General features: G+C 42.4%; 1 protein-coding gene across 1 annotated transcript in view; it reads right to left on the minus strand.

Annotated features, from left to right (window-relative positions):
* Positions 1-19,271, minus strand: part of LOC119743171 (putative uncharacterized protein DDB_G0271606) — a 32,162-nt gene that overhangs the window by 6,054 nt on the left and 6,837 nt on the right. Inside the window, exons 3-15 of the mRNA XM_038219547.1 lie at positions 17,747-17,803; positions 16,065-16,136; positions 14,871-15,027; positions 14,192-14,322; positions 12,563-12,657; positions 11,003-11,182; positions 9,071-9,699; positions 8,453-8,596; positions 7,864-7,913; positions 6,657-6,899; positions 4,851-5,073; positions 2,728-2,960; positions 1,692-1,818 (exon numbers count right to left, since the gene is read on the minus strand). Coding sequence (XP_038075475.1) covers positions 1,692-1,818; positions 2,728-2,960; positions 4,851-5,073; positions 6,657-6,899; positions 7,864-7,913; positions 8,453-8,596; positions 9,071-9,699; positions 11,003-11,182; positions 12,563-12,657; positions 14,192-14,322; positions 14,871-15,027; positions 16,065-16,136; positions 17,747-17,803 — 2,341 coding nt within the window. The remainder of the gene's footprint in view (positions 1-1,691; positions 1,819-2,727; positions 2,961-4,850; positions 5,074-6,656; positions 6,900-7,863; positions 7,914-8,452; positions 8,597-9,070; positions 9,700-11,002; positions 11,183-12,562; positions 12,658-14,191; positions 14,323-14,870; positions 15,028-16,064; positions 16,137-17,746; positions 17,804-19,271) is intronic.

A 19,271-nucleotide genomic window follows, 5' to 3' on the forward strand; every position in this document is an offset into this window, starting at 1 on the left:
TGTCACAACAACAGTGCCCTCAATTGTCTGGAAAAGCATGGACAATTTTGAATGCCTAAAGAAGTGCACTTTTCAATAAAATTGACCAAAAAGGGATGTGAAACAGTTTTCACACATTTAACAGGAGTAGAAACTTGCACAAAAGGCAGCAATGTTTTTTCTTTTAAAGGGAATATACATCATTTGCTTTTGCTGTAATTTTCAGAAATGGATGGAATTGGGGGGTTGGAAATATATAGCAAATATAGTTACACTGACTTTTTTGAGGTTTTGGGTTTGAAAATGCTATAAAACCAAGAAAAACAATCATTTTCCTGTAGTCTGGTTCCCTGACTCCATATGCGAAGAAACAGAGCAGTTTACATACATTGGGGAATTGTAAGGTCAGGGAACCAGTCTAGCTGGCTTGTACCCGTTCATTGGTGTGTAATCGATTGCAAACAAGTGCGATGGTCAATTGGGGCCAGTATTTGAAAAAAAGCCAGTTTTTTCCAACGCTGGTTGGCCGACCAGCGTTGGAAATTGATACAAAAATACCACTTTTCTTGAAAATGACATTATACTAGGTGCCATGATTTTACAGGATGCTTTACACTGTCATTCACTAACAGTCCAGCAAGGTATTTCAAAATGATTTGGTAGTTTTATTTTTTGATGTTTGCAAATGTTGTATTTTCCCAATAAGGTAGAGTAGCTCATTTGCATCTATCCAAAAGGTAACAGACCAAGTTATTGTTAAAACGCTTACTTGGTTTAAAGATAGTAATGGCACTAAACTCTCTGCGAAATTATTCGTTCTGGTATGCTGTCATTTTGAAGAAAACAATAAAAGATGGTCATTCCCAAAGATGTGTCAAGTGACACATTTTTGGAAATTTCCATTGGCAGTTGGTTTGTAATTGGGCGAATCCGCGAATAGGTGCAATGGCATTGAGACGACGCACAAGCGTGCAGTTGATATTATTAACGAGAATCGTTGGTTCCGTGTATGACATCACATAGCACGAATCGGCTGAATGAGAATCATGTCCCAAATGCTGATTTCCAGATTGTGTCATGACTCGGCAACTTTTGAATTGAAAATCGAGATCCAGAATATTGTGGTTTTCTCGGGATACACAGCATTCACAGAGCTAAAGCTTCATCAGGTTAGCTGTTAAACACCTGTCTTTAAATTTTGAGCACTTTTGTTGCTTCAAATGAACAAAAAAATGCACCAATGACAAATGTGACCTGTTCTGTCAAAATCAGACTTTTCTGGGCATAAGGTCGAAAATGAGATTTTTTTTCATATTGTGAAAATATGTACATTTTCCTTTTAATAGGTGGTTTAATTTTTGAAACCGGTCATTCCTGGGCAAAGTTATGCTATTTTGAAGTTCATTGTGTCGAAAAGTAGAAAACGGAGAAAATGGCCACGAACGTCACAAAACAGACATTTCTTTCACTGATATACCTCAACAAATCATCAAAAATACTATATTTAGAGTTCAAATTAGGGTTTCAAACTTTTACAGTATATTTTAGACATGTTCAGGATTACAAATATGCAAACATTTGAAAATCGAAAAAAATCACCCCCACAGCATTTTTTGGCCCTATCTTAATTTCAACCTCTGCCCAGAGACGTCTGCTTTTGACAGAACAGGTCACAAATGGTCTACTCTACCTTTAGGTGAGTGGCCACTTACCTAATACTGGGGAGTTTCCCTGCAGGTTAGTGTCTGGCAGTGCATGTATATGATGTGCAGGCTGTGGCTGAGGTACACCTTGAATGCTAGGCTGGGGCTGCATTGGTCTGAATGGAACTCCATGTGGCTGGCAAAATACAAACAGAAAATCTCTCCAAAATACTTTACGGTCCAAGTTTCTAATTTTTCTGCTGAAACTGAAAAGAACTAGGGCAGTGCCAGGTGCAAATGTGCCTGTTACGAAGGGGCAATGGTATTGGTTTCTTTGCAGCGAGAGCTGCTCATGCGAACAACGCACGTAATTCAATGGTGTTGTTGAACGCACACTCAGAGGTTGAACACACATTTTTTACATGTTAGACAGACACACAGAGATTTCTGGAATTATAGAAAGAAAAGTGTTCCAGTGTTTATTGACCCACTGTTGATAATGGAATAGCCCCCCAATGAAGTACCCATTGTTGATAATGGAATAACACCCCCCCCCCACCACCCAAGTGAAGTTCAACTAGCTCTATGCACACACACAGGCCAAAATCTTTTATCTTTGATATGAGACAAATTGGGCAAATTTGCAGCTTTTTTGCAGCTTTATCGTGAACCGCTCATCCAAACAACTTTGAACGCAACACTGCACATTCTTGGGTGCTGAGCATTACACCTCCCAATTGTCAACTTCATACAGTGCCCGGTTCTGGAGATAATTGAAAATACAGACAGACACACAGAGATTACCGGAATATTAGTTAGATGATCGTTAAAGGATCACCTCAAATATTTTGAGCATACGACTGTTCTCATCGTAAAAACGTCAACTGAAGGGCAAATATCAAACATGGACAAGTTGACATGAACCCAAAGTCGAATTTTGTCACACAAAATAGCAAGGGCCCCTCGATGAATACCGCAAATTGCGCCTTTACATGCCAGCGGGTCGACCACGTTGTAGCGGCGTCCTTCGCAATGCAGCTTCTTAGCTGCGAGTAAGGATAATTAGCCTCCCAAATTATTATTATTTAAGTTTGAACGGACTTACTTTTGGGGGATACATTGAGTACGGCCCAGCCTGCGGGATCATCTGTTGCCCCGCTAAGGCGCCCGGTACGCCCTGCTGAGTCTGGTACGTCATCATCGGATTGGGATGGTGCTGGAAGCTGATGGGCGAGACCAAGGGCTGGCCCGCCGCTACCGAGGGAGGGATGACGTGGGCAGGGAGGTCTGTCGGGGGCTGGGGCCTGGGCATGTTGGTGGAGCTGGCAAACTGGTAACCTGAACCAGGGGAATGAATGTAAGACAACAATTTGGAAATAGAATCTTGCACTTTCAAAAGAAGGCGATTATGTAGTAAGGCCAAAAAAAAAAAGTCTCCGGTTTCTGGTATGCGCGCGCGTCGCCGTAGCCATGCACGTCGGCAAAATGAAAAAGTTTTTTTTTCAATGAAAGATGATGTCTCAAAACCGCCAAACTCACTGGTTTGACTGGAATCCTGCTGCAGCACAATTTTAACGTGTTTTTAGATGGGGGTATGATCGAGAATAAGCTTTATGTGGACTCTCTGGACTCCTGTACATTTTGCACTAAGTTTAGTCGGGCACCATTTGCAGTCATCAGCCGACATTTGGGGGGGCCTTATGTAGTAACGGCCCCGTTCCTATAACTAGAAAAGAAAATCTGGGTTTAATTGGACTCATCCAACTAGTTAGCGATATTTCAAACCAACAGGAGTGTTGTGGATGATTTTTTGGGTGAAATGATGATGAAGAAGACAATTTGACAAAATGCAACACAGAAATAAAGATGGCGATCACCGCGACGCACTGTGAATGCACACCAAAAAAACCCCCAAAAAACGTTGATTTAACCAAATGGTATCAACTGAAAAAGATTTTTACATTACAAAAATAGGTTTATTAGCATTAAAACAAGACTGCTTAACGTTAATTCCATTCAACCCTAACAGAACTCAACCCATCAAACCCCAACGGCATGTTTTGTTGGAATCTGTCAGGATGGGTACAGTACCCCTAAACCGACAATCTTTTACATTGGGTTGGCACACCTCCAGAATCTAAGTCAGAAGTATGTGTGTGCAGTTTCCGATATGGTGTTGGAATTTGCCAGGATGGGCATGGTTCCTAGTAAATCATGCTAGGGAGTTAGGGTTAATGCATTTTTTCCCCCCACAAGGACTGCTAAAGAAAGAAAACCATGTTCGGATGGAAATGCATGCACTGTCATCCCTGCACTCTATTTGGTACTCTATAAAGAAACAATTCGCTTCATTTCCATTTTGTGCTACATGTGAAGACTTATCTAAAATGTTGTTTCATACATGGCATGAGTACGGACGTTATGCCGATTTGACGACACAAAACATTCGCAGTAAAACCAGGCATGCAACTGGGAAGTCACAAAAAAAAGAGGAAATTCAAATCTTTCCCAGACTTTGTACAGTGTTTTTCTATTTTCAATGGCACACTTGGGAAGTACAAAAAGAGGAAATCAGCTGATCCGAGGAAAAGTTGCATGCCTGTAAAACTCCTTCGAGTTGAAACGTGTACAACCTTTGCCAATCCACAGAGCAACTCCCTTACATGAAATATCAACAACAAAAAATTCAGGCATGCAACTGGGAAATCACAACAAAAAAAAGGAAATTTAAATTTTTCCCAGACTTTGTACAGTGTTTTTCTATTTTCAATGCCACACATGGGAAGTAAAAAAAGAGGAAATCAGCTGATCCGAGGGAAAAGTTGCATGCCTGAAAATTGCATCCAGTTTGTTTTGCGTGGAGTATGAACTGGTCCATAGTGTAAATCGCCAAACAAAATGAGAAGCCATTTTGGCGGTGGTGCCACCCACATGCCACACGCAATCTTAAAGATGAGCCGCGCGCGCATTTTGGTAGCCCTATTTGTCGGAGGACCCCAGAGTACGTGCGCATTACGTGACTCGCACGATCCTGGTGCCACTGCAGAAAATGGCTGTCGACGAATTAGTCTTACAATGATTCTATTACAATTAGGTTAAAATCGATAAACAAATGTCCATTTTTGCCTCCAGAAGTTTTACCTAGAGCCGCAAATGTGGAATCAAATGCTGGGGAGGGGGGAGGAAGGGGTTGAGGGGGGGTTCACAAAGGAAACAAGGATATCTTACTTTTTTTGTGAAGCATCTTAGGGCCCATCTGAGAAGCGTGGGCCTGGGCCACCGCCGTCTGCTGCGACATGGAATACGTGCCCGGGTAAGCCGGGTTACCAGACAGGATGTAAGGCCCCTGGGGGAACTGGTTGGGATGTTGTTGGAGGATGATGGGACTGGGGCTGATGGACTGGGGCCTGGGTGGAGTCGGGGTCTTGGTCGGCATGGCTCGCTGCGTTGCCTGGAAGGGAATAAAGAAAAGAAATAAATAACTTGATTAAGCGTTTCACATATGTTTGTGACCCTCTGGCACAAAACTATTTGGATGTCGCACGGCCGTATTTTGAGATACAGCCTTTAATACGTTTTACCATGTGTTTACAGACAAAAATCATTCAGATTAAAGCCCGGTTCATACTTCACGCGAAACGAAAGCGAAGCGAAATTCGTGACGTCAACAATGCGTTCGAAGTGCGTCCACAATTGTTGACGACATAAATTTCGCTTCGCACTTGCTTTCGCTTGAAGTATGAACCGGGCTTTAGGCGTAAGAAGCTAGAATAATGAATCGATTAAGCTTTCAATTTTGTTCATTTGTAAATTTCCTAGGGAGTTCATTTGGAAAACTGGAACGACAAATTATTCCCATATTACGTCAGATTTTGTCCGATTCTCATATTCCGTCAGATTTTGTCTGATTCCCATATTCCGTCAGATTTTGTCTGATTCCCATATTCCATCAGATTTTGTCCGATTCTCATATTCCGTCAGATTTTGTCTGATTCCCATATTCCGTCAGATTTTGTCTGATTCCCATATTCCGTCAGATTTAGCCGGTTCTCATATTCCATCTGATTTTGTCTGATTCCCATATTCCGTCAGATTTTGTCCGATTCCCATATTCCGTCAGATTTTGTCTGATTCTCATATTCCATCCGATTTTTTCCAATTCCCATATTCCGTCAGATTTTGTCTGATTCCCATTTTCCATCAGATTTTGTTTGATTCCCACATTCTGTACATCCTTCAAAAGGCTTAATCAATGTTTTTTTCTAGTGAGCCCAAAATCCCAGTTTTAAAAAAAAATGGGCCAAGTGACTGGTTACGTGCTGGGGGGCACACGAAATCTGATGTGATAGCATGCTGGCAAACCCAGTGGAGGATTTCGAGGATCCAGGCAGAGGCCTCAAGCAACAAAGAGCGGATGATTTTGAAGGATTCAGGTACTTAGAGTTGTTAACTCTTTGCCATTGGAGGATGTTGGAGGATTCAGGCTGCTTCTGGGCAACAGAGCTTAGGGGGTTAGGGTTAAATTCAAATATCAACCTTCCGATACCTCGAAAACACATGGATACATACATGATGTACTTTCTTTTCTTTTAACCCTAACCTTCCCAAATCCCCCAAAATCCTCTTTGCAAAAAATGGAGGATTTTAGAGGATTGAGGCTACATGGTAAAAATGTGTTGCTGATTTTGGAGGACACACTGTGTCGAGGTCTTGGGCCGGACCTTGTGTTGTTTATGCTCAGCCGTGCATGCATTTAGGCCTAGATTATACTTGAAATCGTCCACACTGCTCCAGGATGTCACTGGCTCTGCCTCAACATATTGACAGTGATTGCTGGAGGATTTTGCAGGATTGAGGCAGTGGCTACCCCTCCAAGGACCACGTTCAAGAAATAACCGGAGAATTTGGCAGGATTGAGGCTGTACGCTCCTTTTACATGGAGGCAGTTGGAGGATTCTGCAGGATTGAGGTTGCATCCTAGCAAAATGAGTTAGGGTTAGAGTCCAGTTCACCACAGTGCTGCCGTTTACTTACCACAACCCCCGGAATGAATGGCTTAGCCAGCGGGTTCAACTGTTTGTCCTTGTCCTTGTTGGGCTGGGAGGGGGAGGATTTCCCAGAGCTGGTCTCCGACTCCTTGGCTGGTTCCCTGTCCTCGGTCACCGGTGGCACTGTTGGCGTCGTCTTGTCTGTCGTTACCGGCTTGGCGTCCGAGGCTGCGGAGGCCTGCGTGTTGGGTATACTAGGAGCATCCTCGTCCGTTGTCTTACCCTCTAACTGTAACCGACAAAGAGGCTTGTTAGGTTGATCAAATCGGTGCCCAAGTCCACGGCTCGGCTAACAATGGAATTCTAAGCTCATATTCACCATTCTGTGCTTGCAGCGCTAATGCTGATAATTCTGTCGTAAACCTATTAAACTCATTGTCATTTGCTAGATGTACGTGCACGACAAGCCAAAATTCCTCTCTACCAGTGCAATATGCTTACCGTTGGAAAAATTGGAACAATAAATATGTGACCTGTTCTGTCAAAAGCAGACGCTTCTGGGCAGAGCTTGAAATTTGGATAGGACCAAAAACTGCTGTGGGGTGATTTTTTTCGATTTTCTAATTTTGGCATATTTGTAATTTTGAACATGTCTAAAATATGCTATAAAAGTTTAAAACCCTCATTTGAGCACTAAAATAGTATTTTTGATGATTTGTTAAGGTATATCAGTTACAGAAATGTCACTTGAAACAGGTCTTAAAATAGACCCCAAACTTTAATTTTCTACTTTTCAACACAATGAACTTCAAAATAGCATAACTTTGCCCAGGAATGACCAGTTTCAAATATTAAACCACCTATTAAAAGGAAAAAGAACATTACATTTTGACAGAACAGGTCACATATGGGGAAGTTGTTACTTATTACCCTGATATGAATAACTGCTTTATAATAACAAGCTGAGGTACCCGATCATGATCGGCTAAGGCGTATTTGTCTTGGGGGTTTGAAATGTGGCGAAGAGTAATGTCAATTGGGAAAATTGGTTGAAATAACAGTAACATTTAAAGAAGTGCACTTTCCATTAAAATTAACCAAAACGGGATGTCAGCTAGTTTTCATACATTTAAGAAGAGCAGAAAGTTGCACCAAATGTGTTCCTTACAAATATTCAATTCATGAACCCTTTAAGATGTGAAAAAATATTCAAAAATTTGAAAATCAGACAAACAACATATTAAGGTACTTACATTAAATGTGTTACTGAACTCTTTTAAATCAGCTAGCGTCTTTTCTTGTACTGTGTGAAAGAAAGACAAAAATAATGACCGTTATTATTATCAAATATGAAATATGCCACACCGCCCATACACCTTCTACTCCCCCCCCCCCATCTTGTTTTTTTTTTTAAACTTAATGCCACTCTCAATGCATATTTCATAAAAAGAGGAGGGAATAATCTCCAGAAAAACCTATAAATATTAACCCTAACCCCTTGGGATACTGGAAAGTATCCTGAATCTGCCAAAATCCATCAATTTTGCCATGCCAACAAATGTTGGTGGCCAGTGAGTCCATCAGAATCCACCAGTTAGCCGGGAGTAAATCTGTTGAGATCCTGAATCCATCAAAGTCCCCCAACTGCTCAACATGGAGGTATCCTGAAGCCATCAAAATCCTGCAGTACCGCTAGGCTTCATGTCCTGAATCCATCAAAATTCCTCAACTTTTTCAATATAGAGGTATACTGAAATCCCCCGAAACAGGGGTTTGGATTTTGATGGATTCAGATACGTTAGGGTTAATAAATTGATGAGTTGTATTTCTATGTAATGTTACCATTTTTGTGGGTCTTGTCTGGTGAGACCGTTGTGTTATCTGACGTTGTTCTATCTACTGTACTTGGTTCAGTTTTCCTACTGTCTTCTGTTGATGGTTGTCGCTCCTCACTTGGCGTTGGATGAGGTTTCTCTTCTCTTATGCCTAAGGTGGGCAAAAGAAAATTACATTAAAGGGAATATACAACATTTGCTTTTGCTGTAATTTTCAGAAATGGATGGACTGGGGGGGGGGTTTAGCATTTTGTAGCAAATAGTTACACTGACTTGTTTGAAGTTTTGTGTTTGTAGATGCTGGGGAAAAAAACAAGAAAAACAATCACGTTCCTTTAGTCTGGTTCCCTGACCCCACTTAAGATGGAACAGAGCAATTTATGGATGTCGGGGAATTGTAAGGTCAGGGAACCAGCCTAGCTGGCTTGTACCTTTTCATTGGTGTGTAACCCATTGCAAACAAAATGTTGACTAACTAAATCTGGTAAATTGGGGGTAGTATTTAATAACAGCCATTTTTTTTTTAAACGCTGGTCAGCCAACCAGCGTTGGAAAAAAAAACTGGGTGGGACTTGACCTATCAGTCAATTACAAGAGTTGATAGCAAAGGCAGGTATATACTCACTTGGTGACGTTGTTTCTGTGTTAGGAAGCGGCGATGACCTCGGCGACTGGCTGCCAAACCCTGGAGGGCGTGGTGACGTCTGAGTTGGTGGCAGCTGGCCCGGCCTGGGCGGGGTCTGGACCTGGTGTTGAGGGGGCGGGGGACGGGGACCACCATGTACATGGGCTGGGGCCTGCTGGGGTAAGGGGTTATAATGTTTCTGTTGTGGTACAGGCGGTTGAGCCTGCTGCTGTTGTTGCTGCTGTTGAAGTGGTTGCGATTGATGAGATGTTGCCTGCAACTGGTGGGGTGGTAACGCCTGTTGCGATTGCGGAGGCATCTGCTGCTGCAGTGGTAGCTGCTGTTGTTGCTGCTGCAGGCCAGGCTGGCCTAAGCGGGCCTGCACATTGGGATAAACATGCTGCTGCTGTGGTCCTCCCATGGGCTGGTGAGATGGGTGCGACTGGGCGTGAGGGTGGCTCTGGGCCTGTGTCGAGGGGTGTGGCGCGGGCTGGCCATGGTGGGGGGAGGTCATCTGGGGTCGCCCCTGACCTGGTAATCTGGGGATGGGGCCTTGGGGTCTCCTCTGGACGGAGGCGTGCTGGGGTGAATGTCCCCGCGTGCCGTCCCTCATGGGTGGCGGAATATACCTGAGCGGAAAACCACAAACCAAAAGTCTCAAACAAACCAAGCAGAACATGCTTCTTAGACAATTTGCAATAATAGGTAGAGAAGCAGTCAAAATCAATGACACTGCATGACTCTGTGACTGAAAACTTGGGAAATGTTTCCGAGCAATTTTTTTTTGTGCCTAGCAAGATTGGGTACTTAGCAACTCTATTACAAGTAAATTTCAAAGTCAGGTCTGGGCCAGATTTCACAGCTCTGCTTACTGAGAGCAAAAAATTCCTGCTTACTGGAGATTTGTGCTAATTGTTAGCATGTTTCACAGGTTAGCTAGGAGTTCCAGCACTTGTGTGTGTGCGCATCCAGTAACTAAGGATTGTGTGCTCAACATTTCTTTGCTAGCTATGTGGACACAGATAGCAGATAGTAAGCGCGGAATTCTGTGGTTAGCAGAGCCATGTAATTGAGGCCAGAGGTAACAGGGATGAACAATGACAAAGTGGTGTCTTTGTCAAAGTTCATTTGAACAACTTGTCACTTGACTTAAGAATTTATGGTTTTTGATGACTTGTAATTGACTTGTGATTGCCTGTTGATGACATGCGACTGTCTTGTGATGACTTGTGATGACTTGTGATTGACCTGTGATGACTTGTGATGACTTACGATTGACTTGCGATTGATTTGTGATGTCTTGTGATGACTAACGATTGACTTGCAACTCACTTGTGATTGACTTGCGATTAACTTGTGACTGACTTGGAAATGACTTACAATTGGCTGGCAATTGACTTATGATTGACTTGCGATTGACTTGTGACTGACTTGCGATTGACTTGTGATTGACTTGCGCTTGACTTGCAATTGACTTGCGATTGACCAGTGATTGACTTGCGTTTGACTTGCGATTGACTTGTGACCGACTTGCGATTGACCTGTGATTGACTTGTGATTGTTTTGTGATGACTTGCGATTGACTTGTGACTGACCTGTGATTGACTTGTGAATGACTTGCGATTGATTTGCGATTGACTTGTGAATGACTTGCGATTAACTTGCGACTGACCACTGATTGACTTGTGACTGACTTGTGATTGACTTGCGATCGACTTGTATTTGACCTGTGATAGACCTGCGATTGACTTGCGATTGACCTGTGATTGGCTTGTGAATGACTTGCGATTGTTTGGTGAATGACTTGTGATGGACTTGTGACCGACTTGTGATTGACTTGCAATTGACTTGCGATTGACTTGTGATTGACTTGCGATTGACTTGTGATTGACATTGTGATGGCTTAATCACAGCGCCACTGTTAGCCTTTACCTATTGCCAGTGTTTTCACTACCCCTGCTGACTCCGCTGAACTTGTCCTCCTCCGTGATGTCATCCGACTCGGCCCGGGCCGATGCTGCAAACCCAGGGTTACCTTCCATCTCCCTGGCAATCCTCTCAGCTTTCTCTTTCCTCTCTTGATAGAGAGGGCTGGACTGGTCTAAGCCGGTCCTGTGATTGGACAAGGACGGAGAAATTGATATTTGGGTCATTCCGAGTCAAATCACCCACTGACTTAAACCCCAGCCCCCTTCAAATTGGTTCATATTTAGTGTATGGGGTAATTTAAACTGAAAAAGTAAAAATCTTTATTTTAAGCGCCGTCAGACTGTTTTTTGGCGCTACTGCAAGGCCTGTTTTTGCGATTGTGACCAAAATGGGCGTGTCCGCCAATTTCCAACTGACCATAAGTCCACAACCTGTTGGCCAAATTTGACGATAGAGGTTTCTTTGGAAAGGTAACATCGTAAGGAATCGCAATTATCCCTCATCTTTCACGTCAGAACAATTTGAAATCTAATGACTTTTACGTTGACCTTGAATTTGATCTTGTGGATCATGTGACCATGAGATGAACTTGAATGAAAATTATACCCCAACATCTTTTCTACAAAATATCCAAAAATTGGGGTTATGATATTTTTTAGTAACGAAAATATAGACCGCCAACTTACTTGAGGTGGAAAAACTGATTCTTGAGAAAATGGCGTTTAAAAATCCTACAGTTGTGTAACAGTGAATGAACATCAACATATAATAAAACGGGATGGAACAGGTTTGAAAAATGTTTTGACAGAACAAAAGAAAAAATGACTTTAGATTAAGGTTCACCTGAAAACCAAAAATCAGCTGTCCCTTCGAATTCTGTTTTTGCCCCATTGACCTCAAAAATGGCAATTTCCAACTTAAAGCTCATTTCCTGGTGACAGGTCACATGTGAAAAAGTCAAAAGGATATTCAGTTTACAATGTTAAAGCCAGAGTCCATCATTTGCAGCTATCCAAAAAGTAACTGGCGTAAGTATGTTGAAAACATACTTGGTTGAAAGATAGTAAGGGGACTAAACTCCCTATGAAATTATTCTTTCTGGCAAGCTGTCATTTTAAAGAAATCAACGAAAGAAGGTCTTTCCATAGAAATTTCCGTTAGTAATTCGTTTTTTTATACAGTGAAGTGCGCGCAAGCGTTGACACGATGCACACGCGCGTGCGGTTGCTATGATTCGTCGGATCGGTGCGCGACATCGCATAGCTGCAATCGGCGCAGTGAGAACGTGTCTCGGACGCCGAATTCAGGCCCAATTCAAAACATGATTCAGCAACTTTTGATTTGAAATCGAGATCCTAGAATGTTGTTTTTCTCGAAATATACAGCTGAAGCTGAGCTGAAACTTCATCAGGTTAGTTGTTCAGCACCCTTCTTTAAATTTTGAGCACTTTTGTTGCTTCAAACGAACAAAATGCACAAATTACAAATGATGGACTATACCTTTAAACAAAATAACCAAAATCACCATGTATCAAAGACTTCTTACAGTAGTGGTCAACTCACGTGTACTCTAGCAAAGATTCATCATACGATGACGTCACCCCATATCTTTTCTCGTTCGTCTTGAACATTTCTTCTGCACTCCAGCCATTGGCATGCTGCAATCAAGAAAACAAGACGTGATGATAACATTGCACGCTGTATCAATTGAGTTACAGACTCTTAACACTTTCCTTACCAAGGGCGACTTTAGTCGACAAGAAGTACCCCCCTGCTGCTTACCATAGGCGACTTAAGTCGACCAGGAAACCACACACAGGACACCCTCAACACAGGTATTTTTACTACTTGGTATGTTTGGTTGCCCATACATCAACCATATACCAGCTGAAAGTGTTTTCTAATGGGAGTGTTTTCTAATGGTGTAGTTTATTCATAGTTTTACCATTACAAAACATTGAGAAAAGTGCTTCAGAAGTATCCACGCACAATTTGAGGTATGGAGTGCCATTTGGTCATGTGATGAAATGGCTTGCAGTTTGATAAATGGGACCAGATGGACAAAAAACATAACATTCTTAAATTTGCATGTATGGACGTCATTTTTACATCACATTAAAGAGTAAGATTCAAGGAACAAACTTTACACACAACACCTATGATTTTAATCACTCCTTGGCAGTGAAAATCTGGGTTGAAAAAAGTGAGTTTTCGACTCGTGCTTATTTTGTTCATGCTCTAGTCATTTCCGCATGACTGAGCAAACAATTTGGTCCTGGGGAGAGCCAAGTCAATAAACAATGTGGTAATGAAAGGGTTAAAAATGTCGTTATAAATACTTTAAACGGAAAAAATACATACACAGAAAAAGAGAGATTACGTTCTGGGAATTAATTTGCAGAAATTCTGTTTCTCCACCGATGTTTGTTTGGTATTTTCTACGATCCAAATTCGTCCTGTTACGCTACTGTAGTCATGCATGGTACATCATGGTCCGGTACCGTACCATATGTAGACCGTAGTCACTGGTTCCAGTCCTATATCATAGCTTTGATTCTGTTAGCATGCGGTGGGAACCAACGAATACCGATGACACTGCTGCCGCACGGAACATCGTACAGCGACATGGCTCCGATGTCGTGCATCCCAAATGCGTCAGAAATGTAGGCTTTTTCGTCAAGATTTAGCGTGTCAAGATGAAATAATATCGTGTTGTGCATGCAAATGACGTGTATAATATTACTGTGCGTATCGGCGGCTGAAAATGTGATTGGCATTTTGTTTTCTGCGTACGGTGAGTCATTAAAGTGACACTGTGACAGCTCGGTTACTTCTCCCACGCGGTCTGGGTAAAATTTCCCGTGTCGAAAGTCCAAGTGCGGACAGTGGTCACATCTGACCATTTCTCATTTTACCATCGTCTCGGTAAAACCTTCCGAAAAAAAAGTCCAATGCGGACACGGCTTTTGATGACCCAAGGAACCCCGACACAGAAATGATTCCAGACTCAAAATCGGAACTGCAACGAAATCAACTCTTTGTAGAAGCCATTTCTAGGTCTCCAATTCTTGCTCACGATTCTACAAAGTTCCCACCACTTCCGACTGCCAAACATCGCTTGCTGCGCGCATTCACAGCGCAAGCTGTCCTTGTTTCGTCTGTGAAAACTGCGACTTTGGGGGAGCATCTTACCGGGTCACTACTGACCGCTTCCAGGGACAAGTCGTCTCCCTCTATGGGTGCTCCCTGCCACTCCTTCAGCTCTCGTTCTCCTGCCTGGCCGTTCTGCCTCCTGGCGATCTCGGCGTCGGTCACAAACGCGTCTACTGGAGAGAGAAAGAAAAATTAGGAAAACCATTGTCAGCGAAGGACAAAACTCGAGGTCAAAATTTTGAATCTCCTGATGCAAACTTTGATTGTTGTATCAGATTCTGGCTGGCAAACCGACCTTGGTAATCTGGAGGCACTGACATCATTTGAGAGAGACCTATTAGTTATTGACCTCACTGCTACTGTAGAGGGCATAATTTCTGCCATTAACAGAAATGCAGTGGATCTCCCAGTACTAAGACTCTGTGCGAAAAGGGTGTTTTGTCAATGGCTTCGACCATGGCTACGGTCACGGCTACAGACATCCTGTAAGGATAATGATGGCGCGCGTTTGAGCATTTGATTAGCACGGCTCCTGTGGCTAACCTGTCTGCCCTTACCACAGGAGGCAAGGTTAGGGCGATAGGTTAACTAGAAGATCATAAGCACACACATCATGGGCTTTAGTGAATACGGACAGGTGCAATGCAATCAAGGCACACAAACCAAGCTGCTGGGTACAGTTACCAGACACACACACACGGAGACCAATACTGCATACCTCCGTTATCTTTAACACCATACTCTAGGTCCACGTGCTTGGCCGTTATGGATACAACGTTGGAGGCCTTGAACTCTATCTTGTTGATGGTAGGTACACTGCCGGAGTTTTCCCCGCTTTGGTCAACCATGTGCGCTGCCTCTAAGACAGTTTCAGCCTGTTAAAAAAAGTCAAAGTTCAAAGGGTCAGAGTTCAAAAGGTCAAAGTTCAAAAAGTCAAAGTACAACAAAAACCTTTCGTACACACTAAGAACTGTAAGACAACATCCTTGAAAATTTACGCAAGGATATTTTATTTTCTTTGTTAACATGCAATGTCAATTTAATAATATGGCAATCAGGCAATGAGACATCCGTGGTGCAAAGCGACAACTCTATAACAAGTATTAGATAACAGGAACAATATATTGTAGACCGCAGTGACAAGAAGGAACCAATTTGTTTTTATGTCAAAAATTTGACAAAATGAAATTACTGCCAATATTTCTTGAACTAAAAGAAATATAAGAAATAACAAGGGTGTCCATTGTATTATTATTAAGGGAATAAATGTGTGCTCGAGAGGTTTTAATCACTCTGTTTAAGACTGCTTAGAGTCTGGGTGCTGATAATTACCCGAGCCGGAGGCGAGGGTAATTATCAGCACCCAGACTCTGAGCAGTCTTAAACGGAGTGATTAATACCGACCGAGCACATATTTATTCCCATTCATAAATACCTTTTCGGTAAAAAAAATTCAATCAATTCCTTCAAAAAATCCCGATTTTGTTCAACAAGTTCACTACAGCTTTTTGAAACATCCCTCTAGCAAAATAATGGAGTGTTCAGCTGGCGAGTAAGATGTAAACAACCCTTTTATGGAGATTGACGCGCGCGTGGCACGTTCTGCGCGATGTTGCGCAGAACGCACCTGGGGCGTTGCGTTTTGAATTTAGAACTATAAAATTCTGACTCACTGGTAGTGTTGCGCATGCCTACGTGAGGATTGTGAACCTCTTACCAATGAAACGGTAAGAGGCACTGGATTTTTAGGTGACACTGGAAAAGTGTTTAAGACCAGCTAGCCATGTCTTTATCATCCGTTTAAGACCGGCCACGTGACGGGCTCTCGACCAATAGGAATGGCTAAACTGTCTGAGGTATTTATGAATAAAACATAAACGGAGTCCATTTTTTTTCCCAAGCTCATTCTTACCTGTGGTGAGATGGTGCACAGGATGCCTTCATAGATTTTCTTGCTTTTTACTTGGACCTGAACGGAGCATCCCTGTCGAATTGAAAAGGATGTAGCAATGGTAGGTTTCAACTTAGGTTTATTTCTTAAATCTTAATACAATCAAACTAGGCTTGTATGATGCATGACTTGGACTCAGACTCAAGCTTGACTCGGGTCCCATTTTCAGTGACTCAGACTCGAAGCGAGTCACGATGACAAATGACTCGAACTTGGCCCTGCGGACTCGGACTTGGACTCGGATTTGGACTCGGATTTGGACTTGGACTCGGACTCGGACTTGAGTCCCATTTTCGGTGACTCGGACTCGAAGCGAGTCACGATGACACATGACTCGGACTCAGCCCTGCGGACTCCGACTTGGACTCGGATTTGGACTTGGGCTCCGACTTGGACTCGGACTTGAGTCCCATTTTCGGTGACTCGGACTCGAAGCGAGTCACGATGACAAATGACTCGGACTCGGCCCTGCAGACTCGGACTTGACCTGTGTGACTCGGGACTCGACCAAAATTACCAAAAATCAGTTTTGAAGACGATCCTCTCCTGAGCAAGTGATACAGTCTGTGCGGTGCAGAAGACACATACACATACACAGCGCGTCCTGCTGGCTTGTTTCTGATATGTTAATTTGGGAAATCAATGTATGGAAACATGCACCCCAGTGCCACACTTGATGTTGCATAAATGCAAGCTTGATGATTGAGTTTGTGACTCGGACTCGACCCTTGTGACTACTGACTCGTGACTTGGACTCGACCTGCATGACTAGGGACTCGGAAGAAGCAACTCGGACTCGGACTCGATGTTATAGTGACTCAAATGCAAGTGTGGTTAATAACTAACCACCCAAGGCCCTTTTGGCTAGGAACCATCGTTAACCCGGTAAAATCCTCCAAATGCCACCATGTAAAAATTGGATTCAGCCTCAATCCTCCAAAATCATCCGTTATTTTTTGAAGTTGTTTTAAATAGTGGAGAAACATTTTCTCAATCCTTCAAATTCCTAACAATCACTGTAATATGATCAGGTAGTGCCAGGGATATCCAGACGCAGTGTGGATGGTTCCTAGTATAATGTAAATCTTAAGTACGCATGCATAAAACAACTTTTGCAGGGTACACCCTAAGACCTCAAAACAATGCATCCTTCAAAAATCAACCGACGTTGCTTTTGGAGGATTGAGGAGGGCTAGGGTAAATTACACACAATGGCAGTTCAATTCAAATGTTTTTATGAGGGTAATTTTGGGAACTGCATCATGGATTTGAAGGCCACTACAGTTTACAGTTGAACTGGTAAACGTTGAGAAGATCTGACTATTCAAGCATTAGGCCATCAGCCTGGGGGTTTGGTCAGTCTGTTTCAAATCAGGGCATAAATGATTATAGTGCGCATGCACAAGGTATACCACCCCTAGAGTGGTAACAAGCACTTTGATGGATATTTTGAAAAAAAAGGGTGATAACACCCAAAAAGCTGCCACCGCTGCAATGCTATCACATATTTTCAAACTCTGGAGGTGTATACCTTGCCAAAAATTGCTATGACGATTGTTCCCCTCATTTGATACCAGTGGCCAAAATTTTGGACCGAGGCTGATGGCCTACATTAGCCGATGAACGATTGAACACTAACTTACCATGAGAGTTGCACCAACATTGGTGAAGCGCTCGTTAGCGTAGACACCTTGCAATATCTAAGGGAAAAAATGGAATCAAAATGATCAGGAAATTTTTATATTAGGCCACGAAAAAGGCTTCGGTTTCTGGTATGGAGCTTGCCCCAAAAGTGGTGCGGCGACGCGACTTTTTTGTATTTTTCCCCTACTTTTTTTTCCTTCAAATATCGGCTGATGTAGCAGATGACGCTTCGATCCCCTTAAAACTCTCAAAAATATCCTTCAGGGTGGAGCTTGAGGTGACCTCAGTATAAAAGGCCATAAGACTTGAGAATTCTGCACCCACTTATGATCTCGACCAACACAAACATTCTTCGGGAAATTTGGATAGTCAAGACAAAAATCAGAGAAAACGGTAACATCAGACCATACAGCGACATCGACATCGTGCATGTGCTGCCAGGCTGGTCATTAGTCTGCTCCCTTACATATTGCGCTAATTAAAAACATTTGTAGGTTCCAGATACACGACCATCGCTCCCTCAGTATGGCTTCCAGACGCACAATTACAAATTTACAACACTGTCTGCGAATGGTGCCCGACTAAATTTAGTGCAAAATATATGGGAGCCCAGAGAGGCCACATAAAGCTTATACTCATCTCGATCGTAACCCCATCTAAAAACATGTTAAAGTTGTGCAGCAGCATGATTCCTGTCAAACCAGTGAGTTTGGCAGTTTTGAGACATCATCTTACATGGAAAAAAAAAACTTTACAATTTTGCCGACGCGCATAGCTATGGCGATGTGTGCGCAGACCAGAAACCGGAGACTTTTTTGGGCCTTATGTAAAGTGCACTACAATTTTATGACATTCATCAACGTGTTTTTTTTTTTTGTGCAAATATTGGATATGTCGCCATATGGTCAAACAACCATTTTCTACCATAAATACAGCCATCTACTACATGTACATGTATAATGCTGCAAAATTATGTTAAATTTTTTTTATTTGTGAATAATTAAATTTGAAGAGTTGTAAAAATGCATACACGTACATTGTTACGACCCGTTTGATGATTCCCCAATGCACTAGTGTATGCGTGCCACAATGAATAATGGGAGAGAAATTCTTTATGATGATTAAACATAATGCATTACTGCCAAGCTTGCCTGGATTCTGAATTGCATAAAAGTCTAACACGTACATTGTATTAATCGGTTTTTCTAATATTTCTTGCCCGCTTTTTGTACAAATGCTGGGATTACCAGTAATCTTATCTCGCTGGGAATTGTGAGCTGTCACATTTGACCGTGTTATTGAAATAAAGAGAAAATAAGAAATACTCTGCAAGCGTTTTTTTTTTTTCTCATGTAGTTTGCCAAGTTATTTGTCATAAATGCAACTGAGTGACTGTGGTCAAGCCTGGTGATTTTTTGAAACTCGGTTTGAATTCTACTATTTCAAGACCATAACAAAAAAATTAAACCTTCCATTTTTTTGTGACAAGGGCTAAGGAAGACAACTGGATTGTAAGTGCATTTA

Source organism: Patiria miniata, unplaced genomic scaffold (genome assembly GCF_015706575.1).
Source record: "Patiria miniata isolate m_02_andy unplaced genomic scaffold, ASM1570657v1 HiC_scaffold_6, whole genome shotgun sequence".
NCBI lineage: Eukaryota > Metazoa > Echinodermata > Asteroidea > Valvatida > Asterinidae > Patiria > Patiria miniata.